The sequence below is a fragment of the Trematomus bernacchii genome, unplaced genomic scaffold, assembly GCF_902827165.1.
Source record: "Trematomus bernacchii unplaced genomic scaffold, fTreBer1.1, whole genome shotgun sequence".
Taxonomy (NCBI): Eukaryota; Metazoa; Chordata; class Actinopteri; order Perciformes; family Nototheniidae; genus Trematomus; species Trematomus bernacchii.
In genome coordinates, this window is record NW_022987828.1 from 13498624 (window position 1) to 13524114 (window position 25491).

The window sequence follows — 25491 nt, forward strand, 5'->3', positions numbered from 1 at the left end:
GTAACTCCTTATATACTGTACAGTACACAGTCTTGTATTCAGTCATTTGTGTGCTGCAGGTGTCCACAAAATGCAAATGCTCACATCGCTACACACACTCTGGACACTTGTGTTAAATGTGATGCTGTAGTCGTTTTCTTTTGTTAATTCAACCAAGTGACGGTTGTCTTTTGGTACGATCCAGTTTTTGTCCCTGTGTTCTTGTATAACACTTATAAATAAAGTTGATCTAAATTGAATTGCTCCTGTGTAAAAGAAAGACTTCTCCTCTATAGAAACTGAAGGCGAGGCCATCCATCACGTCTCAGGCGGTCTGCGGACGAGTCCCAGCCGCTCCAATCTCTCCCAGATTTACTCTGGCAGTCATGCAGCCCCATACCTACACTCTATAAAAAAACTCATCAATTCCTGCTCACCTGGGATCTCTGCTCTCAATTTGTTCTTTCCGTCTCTATCTGCACTCTTATCCCTTGATCTATTCCCTGATTCGCACATGGGGCCCATCGACACTGAGGGTTAGCGCATTGGATTGCAAAGGCCTGCTGCAATCATCCATCGTCCAGGTTAATCCGCCAGGTCATGTATTCACAAGGGAGGTTTGGATAATTGTGTGTGTTATTCATGCAGGAAATGTCTCTGTATAGCAATGAAAACAGTCATTTAATTGCACAGAATGCATCCAGCCAGTTTGAGAGTAGATGATGTCTGAAGGCAGGACAACAGTCTGTGAGTGACTGATGCTCCTTTCTATCCGGAGAACACAAGAACTGATGGGTTTCTGCGATAATGAGAATGGATATATACTGCCTCTGGTTGGATGTGGACACTTGGACCAGGAAGGATTAATGGTGGAACAATAGGTGCAATGAGTGTTGAGAAACTCCTTTAAGCTTACCATTATCTTCATGCATGCCAAAATTAATCTCATTTACTAATAATTGACACTAACAATTGTAAGAAATTAAAATCAATGTTTAATGACGTAATTTAGATTAAATATTACGATTTTAATTAAAGCTGTTTTATTCTGAAAAAAACGGAAGTTCACGCACACTCTTAACTTAAAACTTTTATTCTGAAAATTCTTCATCTCCGGTTAGCATTAGCATGTGGCTAATCTTACGTTTTTGAGAAAAATGAATTTAAGGTGAAAATGACACGTAGTGTTGCACACTAAAACACACTGACTTTAACACTACATTTATTGACGCCGAGATGTTATTATTGCTGAATATTAAATGAATGTACAGTTTTATTCTAAAAAGCTTTATTGAAAGACAATTCCGTTGTTCACATGACGTCACTTCCGGTTTCACGCTAACAATGATTACAGTCGTTAAAATGCATTAAATAAAAAGTCATGAATGAGAATACGAGGAGAAAAGGCGTGTGGAGTTATACAATGAACACACAACGTCTAAATCCTCTTATTTACGCGATATCAGACCAGACACAGAAGAACTCGAGGAGGGAGGTCTCCCTTTCTCCAGAGCCGCCAATGAGAGGAGGAGCCAGGAATTGGATACTAGCTCGCTTCACGTGGAATCGCTCTCTCTTCTCCCTCACGAACATGGCGCTGTGTTCCTGATTTGCTCTATTTGTTTCAAAACCACGTTACTTCATTAAATTACCCATTTTTAACCTTTTCGAGACTACATTGTCTCTTTTTAACTTCCTCCTGGACGCGAGAACAACGAGCACGATCTTCAATTGCTGACACCCGACGTGAGCTCGTGGACCCCAGGAGAGAAACTTGCAGCTTCGAAGGAGATTCTACAAAATCCATCACGCACACAAGGGCCCGAAATACACGGTAAGACAGCCAGTTAAATCAAAATCTTCAATAGTTTATATAGGAACGATTAGATTTGTGTGTTTGATGGTGAGTACTTAGACCTCCTGAGAAGAACTGTTTATTTAATGTTAAAAAACGAAATTAGCAACAGATATAACACGTGACGTTGTTTTGAAGCAGACAAGGTGAGTCTGTTTTGTCTCTTTTGCCCCTTTCACACCAACGCAACTCCGGTTCAAGCTCCGTGCTAGAGCTTTTCTGGTTCAGAACCGGTTCTTCGGTTTAGCGCCGGCTCTTTTCACACCGCTCAGAGCCCGACTGGTGCTGCCGCTGCTGCGTCATGACGTCACAGTTTACGTCGCTGAGTTTCTCCCCAACGCCGGAGCTCACCTCACAATAACAACGGGCCGGGGACTGCGTTGCTTTTAATCATACGAAGCCAGATTAAATTAAATAACGACTTCTCCAACCTTATACTTTTCTCCAGAGTGCCGTGGTTCATTGTTTATTAATGTGTTTCAGCGGCATTTACCGACCGCTGCAGTGCTGGCCGGCTGCTCTTCCACGAGTGTATTCTCCCGTTAGCTCCGGGTTAGCTCACACGGCTCTAAAGTATTCACTGTCTGACTGTCACACAAGCAGCTGATACATATCCCCAGTTCCCCTTAAGTGAATGTGTGTCAGTCTGAATTGACGCTGTTTGGTGTCAGTCTGAATTGACGCTGTTTGGCATCACAACGCTGTTATGAAAGTGTCTCTGGTATAACATGGGTGATGTTAGCATAGCAACCGAAGCTAAACTGACTACTTGCTAAGCAGTTTTCTACAGGCACTTTTTACCGACGTATTTTTCATTATGATTCTACTTGTGATAGTCGGACATGACAACCTGTGCAGCCCATGTATTGATTCCATCCGATAGCTGCTATAATAACAAACAAAACGTCTGCCTGCTCTCCACAATGATCAATAACAGCGAACGGATGGTCAAAGTAAGGTACAAATAAACAGAATCACACGAAGCCTGGTTAGTGTTGCCTGACTTTATAAAGTGTGTTTTTTTTAACAAGTGTGTGGTTGCGTTCTAGTCACTTTGCTCAGCACTACTGCTTGTTACAACTTTTATTTGCCGTACTCGCCTTAAGTGTTAGCTCAGGTTAATCTCGCCCCCCTCCGACGTAAGCGTGACGTATGCGGTTCTTGCTTCTAGACGGACAACTTTTTGGTGCTCGAAACGAACCGGATTCCGGAGCTATGACGCTGCTCCGCTGCGGTGTGAACAGGAAAACCCGGTGCTTTTCAAGCACCAGCACCGAACCGGCCCTGAAACACCGTTGGTGTGAAAGGGGTATTTGTTCTTTCATCGGCGCCGCCTGATATTAATCTGTGTTTTTAAGCCGGAATACGTATATAATAATGTGTTTTTAAGTAAGAGTGTTACATTTAATAAATATTAGGTATTAAGTCCAATACATAGTTTGTTTAAGTCTGCTATTAGGTATTAAGTCCAATAAATAGTTCGTTTAAGTCTGCTATTAGGTATTAAGTCCAATAAATAGTTCGTTTAAGTCTGCTATTAGGTATTAAGTCCAGTATTGTCAATGTAAGTCTGCTAAGAGTGTTGTAAACATATAGTAAACTAAAAAGTCCTGTTTTTTTTTTAAGGCCTGAAATATTTCAGTGATTTGATTCGTTTACGGGGAGATTACGATAGAATTTAAGTTAAAATTATGATGGTCATTTAATTGTGTTCCAATTTGTCCATTGCTAGTCCCAGACTTGTGTGTTAGCACACCGATCAATCATAGTTTAAAAAACTGTTTAAGCTAAAAGCATTACACATACTATTATTTCATTAACACTGGTGTACATGAATACACTGTGTATTTAGATGTTTCATATTTAATAAATGTTTCATTATTCATATTTTTCTAACTCAACTCAGATTTTAAAGTTAAAATTCATTACACATGGTATTATTTCATAAACTCTAGTGTGTATAAATACACTGGTGTTTAATTTAATACATTCTGGAAAGCTAGAAACGTTACATTTCAATTCATATTTTTATGTAAGATACATCGTATATTTTAGAGACTCTAGAATATTTGATACACTGCCGTTTCATTTCAAGCATTACAATTAATGCGTTTTTACATGATCATTTTCATTATATTTCTAGCCGTTAACCTGTTCCACTCTGAGCCTGTTTTTCAGGTCTCAGGCTCGAAAATGACATTCCCAGAACAAATGACCATATCTTCCCTTCTAAAAGGGTTAAATTAATAATCTTTTTTCTCAAAGTAATGATAAACCTGTGAGTTGGATGTAGAAGTGTCAAAATCAATATAAATGTTTTTTATTTTAAAGAAAATTCAGATTTTACATAGTAAAAAACTGTAAATTATAGTGTCCGTCCAAAAATTATTTTTTACAGATAGTGAAAACTACCCTTGGATGATGGGTTAGTAGACTAAAAGCTTTAGGAATCCAAAGTACAACATATAATAAGTACCCTGTATCAAGATTGATGCAAAACAAGTGAAATTTGACCTTTTTAGAGAGATTTAGCCAAAAACTGGGCCATCTGGGGTCATTTGGGTGGATTTGACCTATCTCTGGCCCCCCCTTGCTCGATCTGGTTGGTTGACATACCCTTGTGACCGTTAGAGCCAATAGAATCGAAGGAGGAGACTCACATAGACACACATTGTAAAGAAAAAATGTTGCCGCTTCGCGTGTGGAAAGCGAAACTAAACTGGAGGAATGTCTCCTTCTGGAGTTTGGAAACTAAAACGCAGTTGTATTGCTTATGGATTATCAGAAATAATTTCAAAGAAGGCACAGACACATAGGATGAACCTATGGATTAACTGCAGCATCGTTTTTTTATCGTTTTAATGCCATTGAAGACCACTTTTGACCAAGGTAAGCCATATTTACATGTTTAGCTTCTTGGCTCCACATGTGATGATGTACGCTTTCGTTGATAGCGTCGCGAATGTTTATCACTGAGTGTTGAGGTGGGCACCGTTAGATTCAGTGTCTCCAGGACACCAAAAAAGAGTGTTTGGTTGTGCATCTAGGATAAGTAATAAGGGAGTTCTGAGTGAGTTTATGTGCCTTTTGTAGGTTACGTTTTTTCGTCGAGGCTAATTCAGAGGCTGAGTGCTAGCATTGTGGGGTTTTTTTGAAAAAAAAAAATTAAAAAGATCAGTTAGCTGAGTTTCTTCCCGTTACATGGATATAACACATTCATAGTTTTATTCAATATTAAGATTCCTTAGACGTTGTTTCCTGCAAATGACGCGTTTATCCGCCCGGTACCGGGGGGAAGGCGTGAAACAGGTTAAAAGCACCCACATAACAATTTTTCACATTGAAGCATTACACATAGAATATTTTTAGAAAAAGTACAACGGTACTATTCAGTGGATTAGTAATTCACCTTTGATAATTTAGTAATTCCATACAAATAATAAGATGACAGATTCCAAGTTAAGAGCATTCTCAGTGCCAGGCTCAACTGCAGATATTAAGGAAAGGATAAACATAAGATCAGATGCTATAACACAGAACCCAGATAAAGGAAGAAGGCCAGGAAACAAATCAAGAAGATGATGAACTTGTGGCAGACCAGAGGACTGATCCCAGCAGATGATCAGCCTGGACCAACAAAAGTCCATCGAAAAGCAGTAACCGACTATGAGAATGGAGAATACCTACAACAGGACAATGCATGGATGAAAGCCGGACGACCCTTTTGGTATGGATCTGAAAAAAACGCTATGAACAAAGCTGAAAAGGCCAGGAAACAAATCAAGAAGATGATGAACTTGTGGCAGACCAGAGGACTGATCCCAGCAGATGATCAGCCTGGACCAACAAAAGTCCATCGAAAAGCAGTAACCGACTATGAGAATGGAGAATACCTACAACAGGACAATGCATGGATGAAAGCCGGACGACCCTTTTGGTATGGATCTGAAAAAAACGCTATGAACAAAGCTGAAAAAAGAAAAACAAGAGTTGCAAGTCTAGTACTCCATCTGAAATATGTTAGTTTAGGATTGAAAGACAGCATATATGTGGTTCAAGCAGCAGATCCGCCAGTGAAGGAAGACATAGCAGAAAAAACAGAAGATGCTCCAGTTATCCAAACTCCGAAGCTATATCCAAGCTTGACTGAAGCGCCACCTCCCTACATATCAGAGAACAACCCTTTTTCTCCCTCTTCAATTCAAGCCCCAAATGTTGGTGTTCTAGGAAGAATATTGAATTTGGAGTAAGTCCCCACAACCAGGGAAGTCAAAGAATTGGAGTATGAGGTCAGAATCTTAACCGGTAAGAACAACCAGTTGATGGAGGAAAGCAGACGCAACAAATACACGAGTGATATGGCGGCAGCAATGAAGGACTCCCAACTTCAGCAAGTGGGTTCAGATGCGCTAGGAACATCCATGTCTATCCAGTCACTCGGGAGGAACCAACACGGAGGAGATTCAGGACCACTGACAGATCAATCACACGGGTCCAGCCAGGCTATTCAGGTCTGATCTCCAAAGAGAAGAAGAAGAAAATGAAGACCAAGAACTCAATAAAAGGACAAAAGAGAGACGCTCGGAAAAGAGACACATGAGCCGCGTTCACACCAAGTACTTTGCCGTATTTAGTGCCGGCACTCAGAGCCCCGGCACTTATGACCCCAGGGCATTTAGTACAGATCGCGTTCACACCGGAGTACTTTTCCCCGAGGGAAGATTACGCAAATGAGCCGCTGACGTCACTTCGTCTTCTTCTGCTTTGGGTTTACTGGCTGGCAGCAAACAACTTCACGGCGTATACTGCCACCCGGAGTTGGGGACTGGCTTCAGTAGAAGCTGCTGGGACTCCCAGCAGCTTCTACTGAAGCCTTCCGAGTAAATCGCCAGAACGCCGACACCTCCTCATCTCCACCGCTCCCATGTTTTGTTTTGTTTTGTTTTGCCATAAGTTAGTCTCTCTGCGTTTGTGCGCTGGGCGAATGCTAATGCTAATAATGCTAATGCGAGGATAATACAATGGCGGCTCTACAAAACATTTCAGAGTTGTACGAGGCGTGGTTTGCAATTCGCCCAGCCAACCAGAACTGGGGCACTTTTTTCCCCCAGGAAAGTACGATCTCTCAGCAGGCACTAAAAATGGGGGTAAAAGTTCCCGAGATGAAGTGCTCTTTTTGGTGTGAACGCGACATAAGGGGTACTAACGGAACTAAACGCGAAAAGTACGGTGAAAAGTACTCCGGTGTGAACGCGGCTATGGAAGAAAGACACAGAGAGGAACAAGAACTCAGCAGAAGGATGGAAGAGAGACGGAGAGAAGAAAAAGAATAAAGAGAGAACAAGATGAAAAAGCATATCGAACTAATTACTCCCCCGAAAGATCATATTATGAAGAAGAATTCAGATCGCATTCTGTAATTCTAGAAGGAGCCCTGGAACAAGACACAATATCAGGAAACAAGAGCAAAGAAGATAAAAGTGAACAAAGAAGTATAGATGGCGGAAATGTAAATGTAACAAGAACAGAATCTATAGCTGGAAGACTCAAGGACAACCCAAGACACATGTTACCATTGATAGCAACTGGAAAAGGAGGATCGACATACTGGACTCACAGGGACATGGAATTACTAGTGACAAATCTACCACCACTCCAACGGTGGTCAAAAGTGGGTAAGTGACCTGGAAAAGTACACTGCTCAAGACCGCCTATGCTTGGGAGATCTAAGGCCACTGCTTGGACGAATAGAAGGATAACCAGAGGCAAGAAAGATAGATCACAGGGCCTATTGTAATAACGAACCAGATGACACTCCACTCAACAATATTAGGATAGAGTATTGGGCGGCCATTCGTCGCGCCTACCCGACGAAACGCAGTTTGACTGCCCTCCCCAGCCTGAAGGGAGGAAGGGATGCATGCCTTCTTTAAAAGATGTGAAGAAGTATGCACAGGAGCAGCACAGGAGAACAGCACAGGACACGGGACACAGAACAGCACAGGAGAACGTCATGATTTTTCTCCAGCTGTTACAATGTTGTGGAGGCATGCAGTTACCAAAGCCCTGCCAACATCAGTGCAGGATCGCCTGGAAGACGTAGTGGGATTAGATACCAAACCGGCAAATTGTTCTGACGTCAGAAACAAGGAGCTCCGCCTATATGGGCAACTCTCCACCTATCAGGGGAATGGGGGGTTGGGCCACGGCCATTGCCGCTCGAAAGCGCTGGAGACGCTGTAGTACATATGCCAGGCCTGTAAGTAGCGCTGTAGTCTGCCACAAAAGCAGCGAAGAAGACTTCTCACAGAATCAGCCCTTGCAAAAACAGGGCTGGAAATGAGGCATGGCTAAAATGCATGATCTGTTTGGTATTTTGAAAATGATTTATATAGGTATGGCCCTACAATATATTATTCAAATATAGCATGATAGGTCCACTTTAAATATAGTTGGGGAAAGTATATTTTAGCATAATCTTGACTAAAACAAACAGATGCCATTCAAGTACACTTGAATATCCATGCCATAGCACACTGCTTACTGCATGGCTATTGAGACCACACAAAGGTTCGCAACAGGCTCACAAATGTGAGCGTGGAAAAACTGGTTGGCATTTGGGCAAACCTAAGGCTTTTTGAGCCTGACACAGCCATCCTCAACAAGGCTGGACAGTGACACTGAAGAGGAAGACTCAGAGTTGGATGTTGATGAGGCCCAGGAAGAGCCCATTGACTGAAAGGGTTTAGCAAAAATGCAGAGGATTGCTTGAAGGAAGATTTGCATGTTTAATGGGACTTTTTGGAGGGAGAAGGGCTCTTTTCATTTAACATTTTGAATGGGACTTTGTGGGGATTTTTGGATGGGGGGTGCAATTTTGTTCATTTTTTAATGAGTGGGGTTGGGGGGGATGAGTAATATTTAACTCAACATTCCTGTTTTCTTTCTTCAATGAAACAAATAATTGTTCAATAAAATAATTAAAACTTGTTCTCTTCTACTTAAAACATTTTTTTTTTAAAGATCTGTTGAAATGTCATGTTTTTTGTTTAATTTTGCATCGAATATTTCCAAAATTCCCCAGCTTAACTTCCCATGGAAACTTTGCAACCCTAGTTGTAGTGTTTTTTACAGCAGTTTCAAGAATCAGGCTTAATTTGTTTACGTTTGATTGATTTTGCTGACTTATAATTGAGTGCATACGGCAATATATATCTCACTTTCAGTGAGGGGCCCAGCCCTTCATGTTCTTTTGTATGTAACCCTCTGTGAAAATAGTTCGAATTTCCCCTCTAGGTTAGAAGAAATATTATTTTGTCATGATATGTTTGTTCAGCTGCACTCAGCAGCAGTGTCAGCCATGCCTCTTGTCCTAGTGCCATTAAACGCATTAGCAACACCAAGGGTGTTGTTTTTTGCAGCAATAATGACAAATAATACCACAACAAAAGCCATTATTGAACTAACAAGACTGTAAACTATTCTTTGTGTCAATGGCAGATTTTAGTGAATATGCATTTTTACAATCGGAAAACGATACATCACACAATATTTTTGTATCCTTGTGGGCACACGGAGAATTTATATTTACTAAATGCAAGGTTATGAGTTTTCCATGTCCTATTCATAATAGGATAATCATTGTAATGTTAATTGAGCATTTTATGCTCAAAGGAGAGAATGTAATGATTATCAGATAATTGATTTCGGTGACGTTGTAGTTAATAAATAATAAAATGTTGTCGACAATAGGTCTCATAACAACAAAAGTAACTGGTATACCAAAGCCTGGGCCTCCTAGACAAGGAGGGAGTGGTCCAGGTTTAGATATTGGACAAATAGAAGTGGATGAATGTGTCAGAGCTCTGAATAATATTATCCAAGTTTTGTCTACACAGGCTCGGAAAAACTGCAGAGATACCAGACGAGACACCAGAAGAGACTCCTGTTAGGCCAGGTGATTGGGTGAGGGTGAAAGTTCGCAAAAGAAAGTGGGCTGATCCCCGGTGGTCGGAACCGTGGGAGGGTGTAACGAACTTAACACACGATCCGGGTTAAAGGTAAAAAAGGAGCAAATTGGCACCCCCTCACACATTGTCACCCTTCACTGGCACCTTCCAGAACATTCTCGGCAGAGCTGCAACAAAACAATAAATACAAATAAGATCAAGAGACATTGATATAGAAACAGCTCAAAAGACGAATTGTCTTTAGATTTTTATAGATTATCCACTAAAGTGAAAACCTATTTTTGTTTTACATCTGAAAAAGAGTCCAACGTTTTGTTTATATTATTTTTTGTATACGTTATTTTGTACTCATCATTTTAAACTCTGTAACTGACACAACCATGGATAAAATTGATGAAATGCCATTGAAAAAGTCAAAGCCATTATGGGGCCCCCTAGGGATAAGAGGCCCCCTAGGGATAAGAGTCATATCATTGTTAATTGTGTTCATTACGATTGGCATCTTTCTGGTTGGGTGGGGAGTGCAACATCGTGAAAAACACGAATCCATTCGTGCACTCATAGAAAATGCCAACATCACTAACAAAACTCCAGCTGTGTTACAGAGACTTTCACTTATCCCCAGAGCCAAAAGATCAGCCGAGCAACACAAGGAGGGGTTAGAAATACTCATTCCCAGAGGTGAAGCGGTTACGGTCAGTCTTGATGTGTGTGATGTAGTTGTTTGTGGAGAGATGCAAGACGCAACAGGCCATGATGTTTATGGGTGTATTCATGCTTGGGGACAGCCAGACGATAATTCATGGTGTCCTAATTCAGAGAAGGTATACTGGAGTGCTAGGGCTGAAGGAAATAACAATCCCCCTGGTTTAGCGTTTAGGTCTCAGCTATCCTTTTTCAAAGGTCACCATAGTGGAGATAGCAGCAGACATAATCCAATAATAATTACTTTCAAAAGCGCACTCACTCATTCTTTTGAGAAAAAGGGAAAAGTAACTGCATTTCACTTAATAATAGGAATAGAAGTTCCTGGTAAAGACCCATTGGGATCAATTTTGGTGAAAATAATCGACCCCCCAGCTGATGTAATCCCTGATTTCGCCCCAAAATACACTGATTCCATGTTTCAGCCAGTACCAGAAATACCCCCTACTAAGTCCGTGAACAACCGACTGATGACCTATCTGAGTACAACTACTGACAACAGTGGGATAGAGAAAAACCCCCTTGGGGATTTCTTTGATGGTCTGTTGGGTAAATATAAGAATCTAGTATTGAGTGGAATGATGTCTATCACAGGTGTGATTGCAATATTGTCACTGTGTTGTTGTTGTTGCATTCCATGCATCCGCACCCTAGCAAACCGACTGATCACCACGGCCCTCACCCGGGAACATTTTCATGGTCAATTTCTCATGAGGGAACGGTTTCAAATGCTAGCAGAACAAGACAACCCAGCCCCATATGCAGATCTTGATTTAAATGATGAGATGGTTTAAATGATGTTAAATGATAAGAATGTTCAAAGAATGTCCAAATGATGAGATTCTTCAAATGATGAGATCATTTGAATGAAGAACCAGTTACAATGCTAATGTAGAGTAAATCCATTTCATTTGACCATACACTATTCCAAGATAGTGTATTCTTTTATTACTTTTTACTATTCCCAAATAGTTTGTTTCTTTTTATACTTTGTGAAAACAAGTGCCTTAACACTGGATGTAGTATAAGAACGATTTCTGTGAAAGGAGGGAGTAAGAAATGTTCTAATACCAAGCTAATTGCTGCTATTTTTAAGAGTGACATTGAATGTTAAAACTAGAAGTTATGCACAAAGAAAAACTTTTGTTTGATGACCAACCAAAGTATTTTTTGTATTTTTGTTTTTATGATGATTTTTTGTATTTTTTGATTGTATGTTTTTGATATGAGTTATGTACTATGTATGCAATGTTCAGATGAAGAACAGATTGATTTCAGTATTATTTACATACCTTAAAAGGTATGTAAGGAGGGATTGTAAGAAATTAAAATCAATGTTTAATGACGTAATTTAGATTAAATATTACGGTTTTAATTAAAGCTGTTTTATTCTGAAAAAAACGGAAGTTCACGCACACTCTTAACTTAAAACTTTTATTCTGAAAATTCTTCATCTCCGGTTAGCATTAGCATGTGGCTAATCTTACGTTTTTGAGAAAAGTGAATTTAAGGTGAAAATGACACGTAGTGTTGCACACTAAAACACACTGACTTTAACACTACATTTATTGACGCCGAGATGTTATTATTGCTGAATATTTAAATGAAAATAAATTAAGTTTTATTCTAAAAAGCGTTGTTCACATGACGTCACTTCCGGTTTCACGCTAACAATGATTACAGTCGTTAAAATGCATTAAATAAAAAGTCATGAATGAGAATACGAGGAGAAAAGGCGTGTGGAGTTATACAATGAACACACAACGTCTAAATCCTCTGATTTACGCGATATCGGACACAGAAGAACTCGAGGAGGGAGGTCTCCCTTTCTCCAGAGCCGCCAATGAGAGGAGGAGCCAGGAATTGCATTCTAGCTCGCGTCACGTGGAATCGCTCTCTCTTTACGAACATGGTGCTGTGTTCCTGATTTGCTCTGTTTCAAAACCACGTTACTTCATTAAATTACCCATTTTTAACCTTTTCGAGACTACATTGTCTCTTTTTAACTTCCTCCTGGACGCGAGAACAACGACCACGTTCTTCACAATCTAACTTCTTACTCAAACTGATGGCACTTGTCCCTGTAGCCTGTTTTAAATTGAAGTTGTCTGAGGTCCTTACCACCAGCTGCTCTTGCAGTAATAAGTAGTGTACCTTTCTTCCTGTCCCAACAGTGCACAATGTTGTGACTGCTTTTTGGTTACTTGGTTGTGTTCTCTGTATTTTATATGTCTGTGTTATGTGTAAGAACATGTAACTCAATGTTTTTATCTGGTTAAATAAAGGTTAAGGTGAGGCGATGCAGTCTGTTCCCCCCTCACTGTAACTTTTGGCTGACCTTTTCCCCAAGTCCCCGACCTTTTCAATAACTGACTAAATGGGGAAAGGTCAGTGTCTATCTCTGAAGACAGACACCAGCGCTGCATGGCCTTTAAGCGGACCTGTAGGGACTGATATACACTCCTAAAATGCTGCATGTGTGTGAGGAGGAGAGACCGTAGGCGGAGGGAAAACGGGAGATAAATCATGATAGTGATTCACAGAGAGAGGATTAAAACATAAAAAAGATTAAATATTAATTAAAGGTTATATCTCATAGGAAACAAGACACCTAGTCTGCTACTGTTTACTATAAATTTGCCAATGCTGTGAAAAAGATTTATTATTTCTTAGTTTTCAATAGCTGCTGAACTGAACTCATGTTTACCCTTGTGCTACAACATTTATTTGCAGAGCAGACCTTGAGACTGAGTCCTTTTCTTTGCATTGAATGTTTTGTACAATCTGACCAAGGCTGTTCCTTCCTTCACAACAAGTCCTTGCACTTTCAGTATTACTAAATCAAAGCTTACGTTCATGCACCAAGGACGTAAAGATGTCTGTGTGAAACGGCAGCTTGTTATATCATCTTTTAAAACACAAAACAACATACAACAGTCGGCCTGATAGCATTCCTGAAGCCATGATATGACGGGAATCTTGTTGATATCATGTTAAGTGTTTATGAATACAGACCCTGATTATAACCCATCATTTTCATTACCATAATGACAATAAAACCACATTGAACTTAACAAGGCTTTGTTTCAACACATCTGTAAATTAATAGCATACAGTATTAACCTGTACATTACATTACATTGCATAGCTGACGCTTTTATCCAAAGCGACTTACAAGAAGATACAAACTTGAAGAAAACAGAATCATATAAGTACATCAGGTTTCATAGAGCCAAAACATTTCAAGTGCTTCTCAACTGGCTTTAGATAAGCCAGTCCTTTATTAGTATATAAGTGCTTTGTTAGTAATTTTATTGCTCGAGGTGGGGTCGAAAGAGATGAGTTTACATCGTCGCTTTCTCTTTAAATCAGCATCTTAGTCATATGCTCTGCTTTCCTTATCCAGGGCTGTTCCCATTGATCCCAGCTAGGCTCTTCAAATCAATAAGTCAATTATAGAGCCATTAAAATAACATGAGAGCCCTGCTGACCATGATGAGACCTGAGCACACCCTAACTTACCCAATTAACCCTCTCTCACTCAATTCAGTCTGCCCTGGGTGTGCCTTTCTCCTGCTCCTGTTTTAACCCTTAGATGCATAAGTGGGTCTTTTTTGACCCGGTGAGGTGGTTTTCTTAGAGTATCTTTGTAATTACATTTTTTTATCATTTCATATTCCAGCTATTCCTCAAAAAACATGTTGTGTTAGATATCATGTCTTTCAAATTTCAAATTTACATTTTAAGAAATTGTAGTTTTTGTATTACTACCCCAAGCTTCCAAGTGGGTCAAAAATGACCCGCATGCATTTTCTATGGAATTTCGTATTTTTTTCAAAATGTAAAAAAAATGTCGATAATTATAAATAGTAAAAAATTAAATATAAAATATTTCTAGTGTGAACCAAAATATAATACTAAATATTATACAAGTGATTTTTCTTAACCAAAATGACAAACATGGCATAAAAACACATATTATTCTAATACGGGTCCTTTTTGACCCACTTATGGAAGAGTGTAGGGTACAGTCACTCGTGCATCGAAGGGTTAAAGCTGTGACGCAAAACAGCTCTGCACACATTCTCTAATCCAAAGACTGTTTTCAGCTCTGCTGCTCTAAGTATTTAATATATTCACAGCCCTGAATGGTTTGGAAACAGTGGAAAATACTTTCCTTTTGTTACCCTCTCAGCAATATGACTGAGGAAAACATGTGTCAGGAGTTAACAGCTTCTGCTTCTCTGTCCCTAGACTCTGTCTTCACTGTAGAGTAAATCCAAATCAATCCTCTTAATTGTATCCCTTTTTCTGAATGTAAGAGATTGAAACAAATCAGCAATATTTGCATTTTCATTTGGTTTGTAACATTACTTAACTGACCTGCACTCTTCGTAGAAAGCTAGCTATTTAATTTTCCTGCTCCTAACATCAGACTGTATGCTTAGTGAAATATGAAATCAAAAATATACAGAAATATAAATTGAACATCGACACATCATTCCAGTTAAGTTGATATGCTTTTTTATTTTATCAGCAAACAGTAGCTCATTTTCACATCCAGCTGTTTATGTAGAAGCATTATGATAAGACTTTAGACGAAGACATTTTTGTATTATTATTTTCGAATGCCTACATGGTTTTAAAGCCTATGGTCCGAATCACCACTCAACATCCAACAAGTTTCATTTAGTTGTGTTTATATCTGATTGCACAGTTGGACTATTGGTTCCCGCCCGGCAGCATTGTCGTTCCTTTCTTTGCTCTTCCCTCCACAGCATACAAAAACACATTCATTTATAATGAGCAATACGTTTAATCTGGTTTTAACGGTGCAAATATAGAATTGTATTTCTTTAATCCACATTTCACAGTAGCCTATTGAACTGTTCCATAGTTGCAATTGTTCTTTTCTCTGTTAAAACATGCCCTAAACAGATTACGTTGTAAGAGTCACTATTCCCTCCATCACACACAAAAACACACAAACCCAATTTAAACTCCTCCGCACAACCCTGAGCCAGCATTTTATCCTACTGCAATTTATATACTTCTAAACAGATCTGATACTCCAAACTATTAATAATGTAACCCTGATATCAGTCTTACAACATGCTCCTGCTGGTGTAGCGATACATGAGATGTGTGCTTTTTGTTGACTACAGTACTCCAGTTATCACAGTGTTATCATCTTACTAAAAAGTAGATGTTTTTGCAGACCCCTTCTTTTTTCCTCCACATGTCCGATGGCGTTTCCTGCCACTGCTCGCCCCATATTCATATCAGCCAGTGTATCATATTGCCATTGGTCATGTCAAAACCAACTACACTGCTCGTGCTTTTGTTGTGTGTCACTCCATGCATCTGTGGTGGAATCAGCAGGAAGTTCAATTACACTGGCTCAGCTGTTTTATACAGACCGAGGGATGGTTTACTGAGAAGCATATACACACACCCAGTCCAGCTCACACATCCTTTGTGAGCCAAAAGTTTCATTAAAGCTCTGCTAGTGGAGCTGCTTGGTCTTGATCCCGTGACAAGCCACAGGCCTCGGGTAGGAGAAGGAGATAGTGTCATGAATAGATTTGTGATAAAAGCTCAGTTCCAGGTCCCCTCTTGTTTAATATTGACTCGGCTTTTGATGGACAAGAGGACATTAGTAGCAGCTTTAAAAACAGGATATGAACCAACCAATCATAAGAAGATATGTCCTCTATTTAAATGTCAAGGTATGGTAAAGATTAGAGAATATTCATTTGAATCCTTATGTGAGCATTCATTATTATTAAAACCGTTCTGACACCATAGAAATGATAAATTACTTTTGTTATTACTTTGTTAATTATTTGCTGGATTGCCATTACATTTGGCAAGTGCAGCCTCTCAAAGTTGCTAACATTACAGTTGTTTATCTTTGAACTCAGCATTAACTAAAGTACTTAAGAGGCATTTGGCCCTTTAGTCTATAACTGTCTGTACTGCTGGGCATTGATATGCTGCTTTAGCTTTGTGCTAAGTTTTTACCTTGAGAGGAGTGTATGACTGGAATTTAATTGTGTTCATGGCCCTGACTGTCAGCCTTCAGCCTTCTGGGATGCTGATGCTCAGAGTAATGAGCTTGCATTTGGGAGTTTAGTGGCAGAGTTTACTCCAGGACAGGGATAGCACTTTAAAACCACACAGTCTACACTTTTCTGCTCTGTTCATAACACTGCCACAAAACCACCTGCACATTATCTGCAGTTCTGCTATTAAACATTTTGAGATCAGTTTGGAAAATGTTCTCAGCCCCTGGGAGAAAAGATAAGGTCTTCTTTTCCTTTTACCTGTGCAAGGCATAACCAGGGAACCCGATGATAGACTGTGGTGGATCACACTTTACAAAATCAATCTTTAATAATTGACTACTCATGTTGAAAACTACTCCGATCTAAAGGGTGAAATTATATCGTTTAATCACCTATATGACAAGAGTTTCTTAGTTTAGAGTAATAAGATTATATGTCATGCTGACTGTATAGAAAAGCTTTATATGCATTATATTATGAGGTTAATATATTTTTTAAATAACACAGGCGTAACATTTAGATGTTTCTCACAGTAGAGGTCTAATTATTAATAATTGCGGTCTAATCAATAACCATATGGATGTCTCAATTCCATTCTGGACCATAAAGCCATGCCACATGTGCTACACTAGCCTGTATGACTGAACTTGTCTCTTGGATTAAACTTTTCCACTGCACACAGATACATTTAACAACCTATTTTTATTACTGTAATGGTGGCATTACATGTAGTTCTGCTAGTACCAGGCTTTCAATATTTCACATAACGGGTCACCGATTGCATTAGAATGCATCAGAGCTGTAGGTAATGTGTTGTTTTAAAGGTCCCATGTCATGGCCATTTCTACTGATCATAATTCCATTGTTGAGGTCTACTAGAATAGATTTATATTGTGCAATTTTCCAAACTCACATTGGTTTCTCATTCAGCATCTCTGTATAGTATGTGTATTAACTCTGTCCTAAACGGCTTGTTGGAGCTCCTGCCCCCCCCTCCCTATGAGCCCAGTGGCCGTCTGCGAGACAGCGAGACACAGCGAAATCCAGCCCGAAACCAGCCCGAGCACACACACACACCCGCAGCCTGGCTGTGAGTTTGTGTGTGTGCTCACACACTGACTCACAGCCTCGCCGCGTCCCGCCGTCTCAGGCTGAGAAATCCGCAGAGCTGCAGCTGAGAAAAGATTGAGTGTGTGTGTGTGTGAGGAAGTCCGCGTGACGTAACTATACCCAAATACGTCACTATACCCAAGAAGAAAAAAATGGAAAAAGAGAAATCTCCAACGAGGCGTTCTGGGGCAGCATAGACAGGTCTTTTCTGTGTTAGAGTTTTACTCGCTACAGGGTGTACTTTGAGGGTTTGTGACTCTGCAGAGCGTTCACATGCATAAAAAGCTGCATAACACACCAGGGGATGGGTAATAACCGGAAAAACATGACATGGGACCTTTAATAAATTGGCTGTGTATAATGTCTAAAATACAGACTCTCTGCAAAAGCCACTGTTCACATTAATCATCTTTTTCCAGATCACTGCACATCTTTTTAGGACAAATTTGTAATTCTCTGCATGTTCACCACCCCTAGTTATTTTTGGTGAATTTCATGTAGCTGTTAATTGCGCAGTGACAGCAGCGTAATGAGAATTGATGCAGAGTGAAGCAGTCATGAAATAGAGGAGCTCTACAAAACACTGAACAACAGAGACATTAAAGTGACTAAAGCGCCTGTACTGAAAGCACACTGAATATCCAGGACAAACATCCCAGAATCTGTAGCTGTGAACATGTATACCACTGGTTTCAACACAATGCCATCTGTCACATAAACAACAGCTATAAACCTGTAAAATGATACTGATGTATTATTGCTGTAGTACAATTTAATCTGGCTCACCCCTGCCTCAAAACTATCAAGGTAATGCATATCAATACACAGATTTCTGAAATGTGTATATATAATACACGCTGTAAAAGTGATTAATGATCCGGTACGAACGCTGCCCAACAGAGTCAACATCCTCTCCTTTCCTTCACATCTGATGTAATAATAATATAATAATAATAATCTATAATGAAAGCTTTTATAAATAAGACGCGTGTTCTCTGCTAAGATGTTGTTGTGTCCTGAGAGTGTGCCGTTTGTTTTGCCTGCATGGGTAAACCCTTGTTAGCACAGGATGATGGATAATGTGTCAACGCACACTGCAGATTCGGTGGTTTCAGGAAGAGAGAGTGTGTGTGTGCATGTTTGCATGTGCGTGCATGTGTGTGTCCGAAGAGGAAAGCGAGGCTGCTGGCTCCAGAAATATGTCTATAGCGACTGTTGGCTTGTGGGACTCTGCTTCAAACCACCAGGTATTTTATCTTTTGTACCCACACAGGCATATTTAATCTACTACACATGCACGCACGCACGCACGCACACACACACACACACACACACACTGGAACAGGTTGTGACTTCCTTGTGTTAATGTAGTTCATATGAATAATTGATCTAGCTTTTCTGTTTTTGGACGTGGAAAGCAAAAAGAGCAATTCTTGTTTCCTGGGCTAGTTGAAGAAAAATAATGTTACGTCACAACATCTGTGTAAGATCTTTACTGATGCCTGACTGAGTCTTAACCCTTTTATGTTCCCAAAGGAGATTTTAAATGGTGCTTTACAGTAATACAAGTGACCTCCAACACTCCAGCGAACACCCGTTATGCAGGAAAGTTCCTGAGTGTTCACTAAATACTACATTACCCATGAGCCATTGCAGCGTGTGTTCAAGTTTTTATTTGTTTATTGTGAAATTCATAATGTTTGTATCCACTATGATGCAGTCAAGGTGCCACTTGACACTAAATTACCCTGTTTTTGTGATGATTATTAAAGAAAACAAAAGAATGTTCAGTGGTTTTGATTGCCTAAAAAAACATCTGGATCTGCAAGTCAAACTTCCTGCAGAGTAAAAGGCACATACATTGAAACGTTTGTTAGTGATTATCTTCAACAGACTCATTTATTGTTAATCCTGGGTTATGTTTCTGTAATAATGTAATTTTTGGTTTGATATTTCGCAATGGTTGAAGTAATACTTTATTGTACAGCTATGTAATTTTGTTTTTGTATAGCCCAGAGACAAACAATTCATACATGGCATATATCAGCTCAAATACTTCAGTTTGAATTCAATAGAGACGCGGAAAATGAATCACAAAAGCTCCATTTGTGTTACGTCCCCACTAAGGTCTAGGGGACCTGGAGACATTAACACACAACAACCAATAATATGAGAGTCAGCGTAAAGGTTTGACAAAAGGTTTATTCTTGTAAACCTAGAAAACTGAACAGAACCTTACAGAAATGCTCTGTGTGTGAGGAGGAGGAGTCGAAGGATTGTGCCAAACAAAAGAAACAAGCATAACAAAACCAGGCCTATCTCTACGTCTATCCTTTGAAACCAAAACTCAAACAAAAACCCTCACTAACTAAACTACTAAGAATTGGACAAAAACAATACAGGGGTGGCAACAATCCGCTAACCTAGTGTGTCTTAACATTAGTTATCTACGTGATGAGAAGTGTACAGGGTACCCCAGACTTACCTAACTCCTCCACCTCTCAACAAACACACTTTCAACATAGGTCATACAAAACAAAGAGAAATATTGTCGTTACAAGGCAGTCAATTGCATGCTCCTCCATCAGCAATCAACCCAGGTTAAACCAAATATCTCCATATGCCTGGATCAGACTTTGATACTGTAAGTCCAAGGATTTTATATTATTTCTTGACAATAGCTCGCCTCTGGTTACGACTACTATTTTTCCTTTTGTGCTAAGCAGAGCTGTAAAACAGCTATTTTCCTTTTCTGTGTTGCAATGAAATGAAAAATGCCTTGCAAAAAATCTCCAGCCTTGTGCTTTTTCAATTATTGTCATCACAACTTTATCTATAGCTTTTATCAGAAAACACTCAGAGTACACGCTGTACTACTACAACACAACCAAGCATTTTGACTTATTTGTGAACAATGACGTGAAGAACTTGTCACTGGATTGCACTGACATTTTCATTGACATAATATGTACTTTGGAGGGATTAACTAAGGCTTTTAAGTACATTACTGACTATTGCAGGTTATCCATTGTGTGGTTCTGTATGTACAATACATTTTGTAATAGAAATGCACTTACTTTCTTTAGTAAACATCAGTCAGTTTTGCATCATTAGTGTGTAGTTTGATGGATGCAACAGGTAAAGCCAGACAGGGAGAGTCGAGTGAAGAGTAACCTATCAGTCTCTACAGATAACAGTCACTGAGAAAATATCCCTGAATCTAAAGCTCTATCCTTCAGTGTAAACAAACCTTTTACAAGAGGGCTCACCAGAAATGACCCAGCATTGAATAGATATCACGTCCAGTGTACACTCTCTCCCTCTTTTGTCTGTCCCTTTGTTTTTGACAAACAGTGCAGGGAGCCAGAGGTTCAGTTGCCATGGATACACTTTGAGGTGTTTTGGGCTCTCCTGCTGGCTCTTTGCACTATGGTCTGATGGTCTGATGGGCTTCAGGGTCTGTTTGTCTGTGTGCATCATGTGTGTCACATAGCATATTGATGCTGTCTGCGAGCAGGAATACTAAAGCCACCTCTTCTGTCTCTAATCTGCTTTTCACCACTTCCTGTTCCCTTCTCTACAGTGTTGTATTTATAGTTCTCTCCTAACCCTACTTGTTCATCTCTTCCTCCATTCACATCACACCCCCCACTTTTTCCTCCAGTCCTCCCCACTGATAGTCAGTCTGAGCAGGTCGGACTTGGACAGCTCATTTTGTCTGCAGCCCACTTGTAAGGCAGTGCTGTGTGCACACATCATGAAAGACTGATGGGACTAGAACACAGAGACGATGAGGAGGAATCAGAGGGGAACACAGAGGGGAAGAAGGAGCAATAGTAAAGGGAAAACCTTGGTGTAAAGGTCTAGAGATGATTTGTCATTGATCATCTTGTGGATAAAATGACAGTGGAAAACAGTTACAGAAATACTCCTGCGTCACTTTACAGTGAGGAGGGACTGGCTGTCCTCCTCAGACATGCTGTGGTGACGTGTGCAATGAATTTACAACTCCTGTATTCAGTTAAAGGGATATTTCATATTTTGGAAAGTTGTGTTATTATTACCCAAAGTGAAATCAATTCATAAATATTTTTGTATGCAGCTGCAGCAGTTTATAAGGTACCTGACTTGTTGTAAGCTTTTTCTTACTAGACACTTGATTGAAACAGTTTTTAAAGCAGGGGTCTCCAACCTTTCTTCATCTGAGAGCTACTTTCAAAAAATGAAAGTGGCCAAGAGCTACTTGCATCACATCGCTTACATTTATTCACATAGCCCTCATCAGTTGAATTAAGCTATACTTTTGTACACGTGTGAAATTGCAATACCTAAAGCTTATCAAAAATAAGGTCCAAGAAAACGTGTGATTTCTCACATATTATTATGGCCCACATAATAAGTACATCACTGAACATTCACATAAGTGTCCTTAATCACCACCTTACAAGCATTTCACTCTTTTGTTAGTGAGATTAATGGCACTGCATACAGTCCACCATAGAGGTGTATGCTGGACCCACTTAGGTTCACTTAATAGAGTCATTTAAATGTTCATCAGTCGGTCTTGTTCTGTATTTAGATTTCATTCATGTCAGAAAAAGCTGCTTCACAAAGGTATGTAGAACAGAACCAAATAAAGCAGACATTTTCAGTGCTGCTTGGTGAATGTTCTTATAGTTTTCTGGGTCTACAAGGCTCCAGAAATGTTGTGAGTTTTGCTGAGACTTAAGCTGAACATTATTTTGGAGATCTCCACAGGATTGACACTGAACAGTTGTTCAGCCATCTTTTTCTTCTTCTTCTTCGTCTTGACATTAAATTATAAACCATAATAAATCAATTGTATAGGTCTAGCCTCCCTATATCTGTGTGTGAAAATGGTTCCATCCTCAAAAACAAAAAACTAATACTTCTGCAGTCTAGCTGCAGCTTCTAGCTACGGTCTTCTGTTAAAAAAAAGACACACATGACTTGAGTCTGAAAACAGCAGGAGTATTTACAATAGCATTATAAAAACAAAAATAGTGCATGTGGGTGCACACTTACATTCTCTGTCTTACTGTTACATAAATCCCATGAATGTATGAGATTAAGTTAGCTTCATCATATCTCAATCAGTGATTAAGTGAATATATAAAGTTTCTATCGGGTCACTATCAGCCTGTCACTCATTATTTTCAGGGAGGGGGCGGGGTTTGGAGGAACGGAGAGGAGACGGTGATCGCGGAAGCTTTCCTCCTGCCTTCACAAACTTTACACAAGTATTTATCAACTGAAAATAGCAAGAGGACATTCATACTCTGCAATCCAAGACTTGATTAAATCCACCAAAAACGTGACATGACGATAACGAGTGTTTTTCAAAAAACACAAATCCCTCCCTGTGTGTCTCTGAGGCGCAGCGACAGGGCCTGATTCAGAGCGGGTCATTCTGCTGTTGGTTCTGGACTGGTGCTGGTGGAGAAAGCAGACTGCTCCGTGTGTGTTGTCGCTGTGCTGCTGTCACGTCTGTTCCTTGATCTCTGCGTCACCGACCATTTGATATTCGTGTGACAGAAAAAAATCTAAAATAAAAAAACGTTATTGTCCAACCGCGGCCGAAAAATCAATAAGCAACCTTACTACGCTATAATCGATAATCGAGCGGCGAGCTACTGAAAAGCTGCCCGCGAGCTACCGGTAGCTCGCGATCGACGTGTTGGAGAGCCCTGTTTTAAAGGAATCTGATTATCATATTACATGTAATATAAACATAAAATGAATGATTAAGAACCATAAAAAACGTTTTCATCAAAGAACTGACTAAAATATGTCCTGAGCCAGACATTTTACTTTAAAAAATCAGCTTGTCAGTGCTATCTGGTGGACAGTCGTGGAAACACAGTTTCCAAAAAATACTATTAAATCAACTTTGGCATTTCTGTAGTGCAATTTCTTGTTTACTATTAGTGAACATATACCCCACTATTTCAACCTTGTTTCTTATAAATCACATTTCTGTATTTTATTGCTAAAAGCTAATATTGGTTGTTTTATCATCCTAGAATGAATCTCTTTTAATAAACCACAAACTGTGTATGTCTGGAATCAAATCTCTTTTCTTCCCATTGTAACAGAGGTGCACTTCACTTGACAGTGTTGTTAAGGTTGGCGTGTCATTTTATCAGCATGTTCATCTGGTGTACAACAGCACATGCCACTTTATGAAATATTCACCAGTCAACATCAGCACTTTCTCCAGGATTCACTGAAGTGCGCACCAGCACTCACATGCAGGGATGCACATGTGAAAATAAATGTGAGCTACTTCCCATTATATAAACATCAGTGACACAACAGACACAATCCTGATTAGAAACAAGGCACAACAAGCAAGAAGAGCATCAACACAAAAGGTCCTTGAATCTATTCAAGTCTCCCTACGCATATTTCACACAGTTGAAAAGCCACTTGAGTGTGAAGCACTTGAAGCCAAAGAACAGTCAGAACACCGGACACCTCCGGAGAGGAACATTATCATTTTCTCCTCGACACCCTACAGAACATTACATTATTCTCAGCTCCAGACAAGTAGGTAAGAAGATAAGATGGAAATGGATAGATACGTATAGATAGATGGATGGATAGATAGTCAAAGTAATGACAGTCAAACATTTATCAAAGCAATGTTTGGCTGAGAGCCCAGTGACACCACACACACACACACGCATACAAACTAAACAAATGTAAGGAGAGCTCACCTTCATGGCGCATCCTTCTGTCGCTAGTCCACTCTGAAACACATTAGCTTTACTGGACTTGTCTGATGATAAAACAGAAAGAGTGTGTGTGTGTGTGTGTGTGTGTGTGTGTGTGTGTGTGTGTGTGTGTGTGTGTGTGTGTGTGTGTGTGTGAGCTGTATAATCTGCCGCTTCCCCTGGAGTCACAAGGGAGGGGAGTGTGTCCCTCCGCAGCAAAAATGAATGTGTTGTAAATGCACGTGTGTGTGTGTGAGAGTGAAAGTGCTGCCCCTCCTGTGAAATGAATGAAAACTCTAACACAGAAGGACACACCTAAATCCTAACATGATGCTATCTTCCTCCATCCCTCCATATATCCACACACTTTTCTCTCATCTGGCACTGCTCTCTTCTCACTTCCTTCCTCTCTGTCTCACTTTCCTCCTCTCCTCTCGTCTCACCGTATCGAGTGTTCCTCCCCCCTCCCTGCCTCCCTCCATCTCCCCACCCTCTCCCTCTAATAGAAAGCTCACATTTCTCTGTTCTCCCATATAGACACAGAAAAGAGGGAGGCAAGGGGGAATAGTTAGATGGATGGTCCAGCTCACCTCTTTTTTTTACATTTTATCTCTCCATCCATTTGCCTGTCCTCATACTATGCATGATGGTGAGCAGCGCAGCCCTTTTGCTCTCTTCATTAATCCCCATGTGATTGAAAACACACATTAAAGACAGAATGTGAAAGAGAAATACATACATACATGGAAATGTCACATTCATACTGTTATAAAAAAACATATATTACATTACATCTAAATCCTTACTCACTATTGTGTTTTTTTTCTGTTTAGCACAATGGAGCAACTTTGCAATAGCTCACGCATAATACAGCAACATAGTTCCTATTCCTATTTGCAGATCACACTGAAAGCTGTGCAGAAAAAGATGCTGATGAGTGGGTAAACTCAGAGTGGGTAAGCTCAGATATCATAAAATAATCATTCTTGGAGGTTACTTCACACGTCTTCTGTATGCACTGGCAGCACATTGAAATGCAGCTCCTGTTCACATGCAGCAGCGATAGT

General features: G+C 39.9%; 1 protein-coding gene across 1 annotated transcript in view; it reads right to left on the reverse strand.

Annotated features, from left to right (window-relative positions):
* LOC117499810 (inactive phospholipase D5-like) overlaps positions 1 to 24473 on the reverse strand; it is a 51205-nt gene extending 26732 nt beyond the window's left edge. Inside the window, exon 1 of the mRNA XM_034152440.1 lies at positions 24428 to 24473. Within this exon, the coding sequence (XP_034008331.1) occupies positions 24428 to 24433 (6 nt within the window). The 5' untranslated portion in view covers positions 24434 to 24473. The remainder of the gene's footprint in view (positions 1 to 24427) is intronic.
* Between the last annotated feature and the right edge of the window lie 1018 nt (positions 24474 to 25491).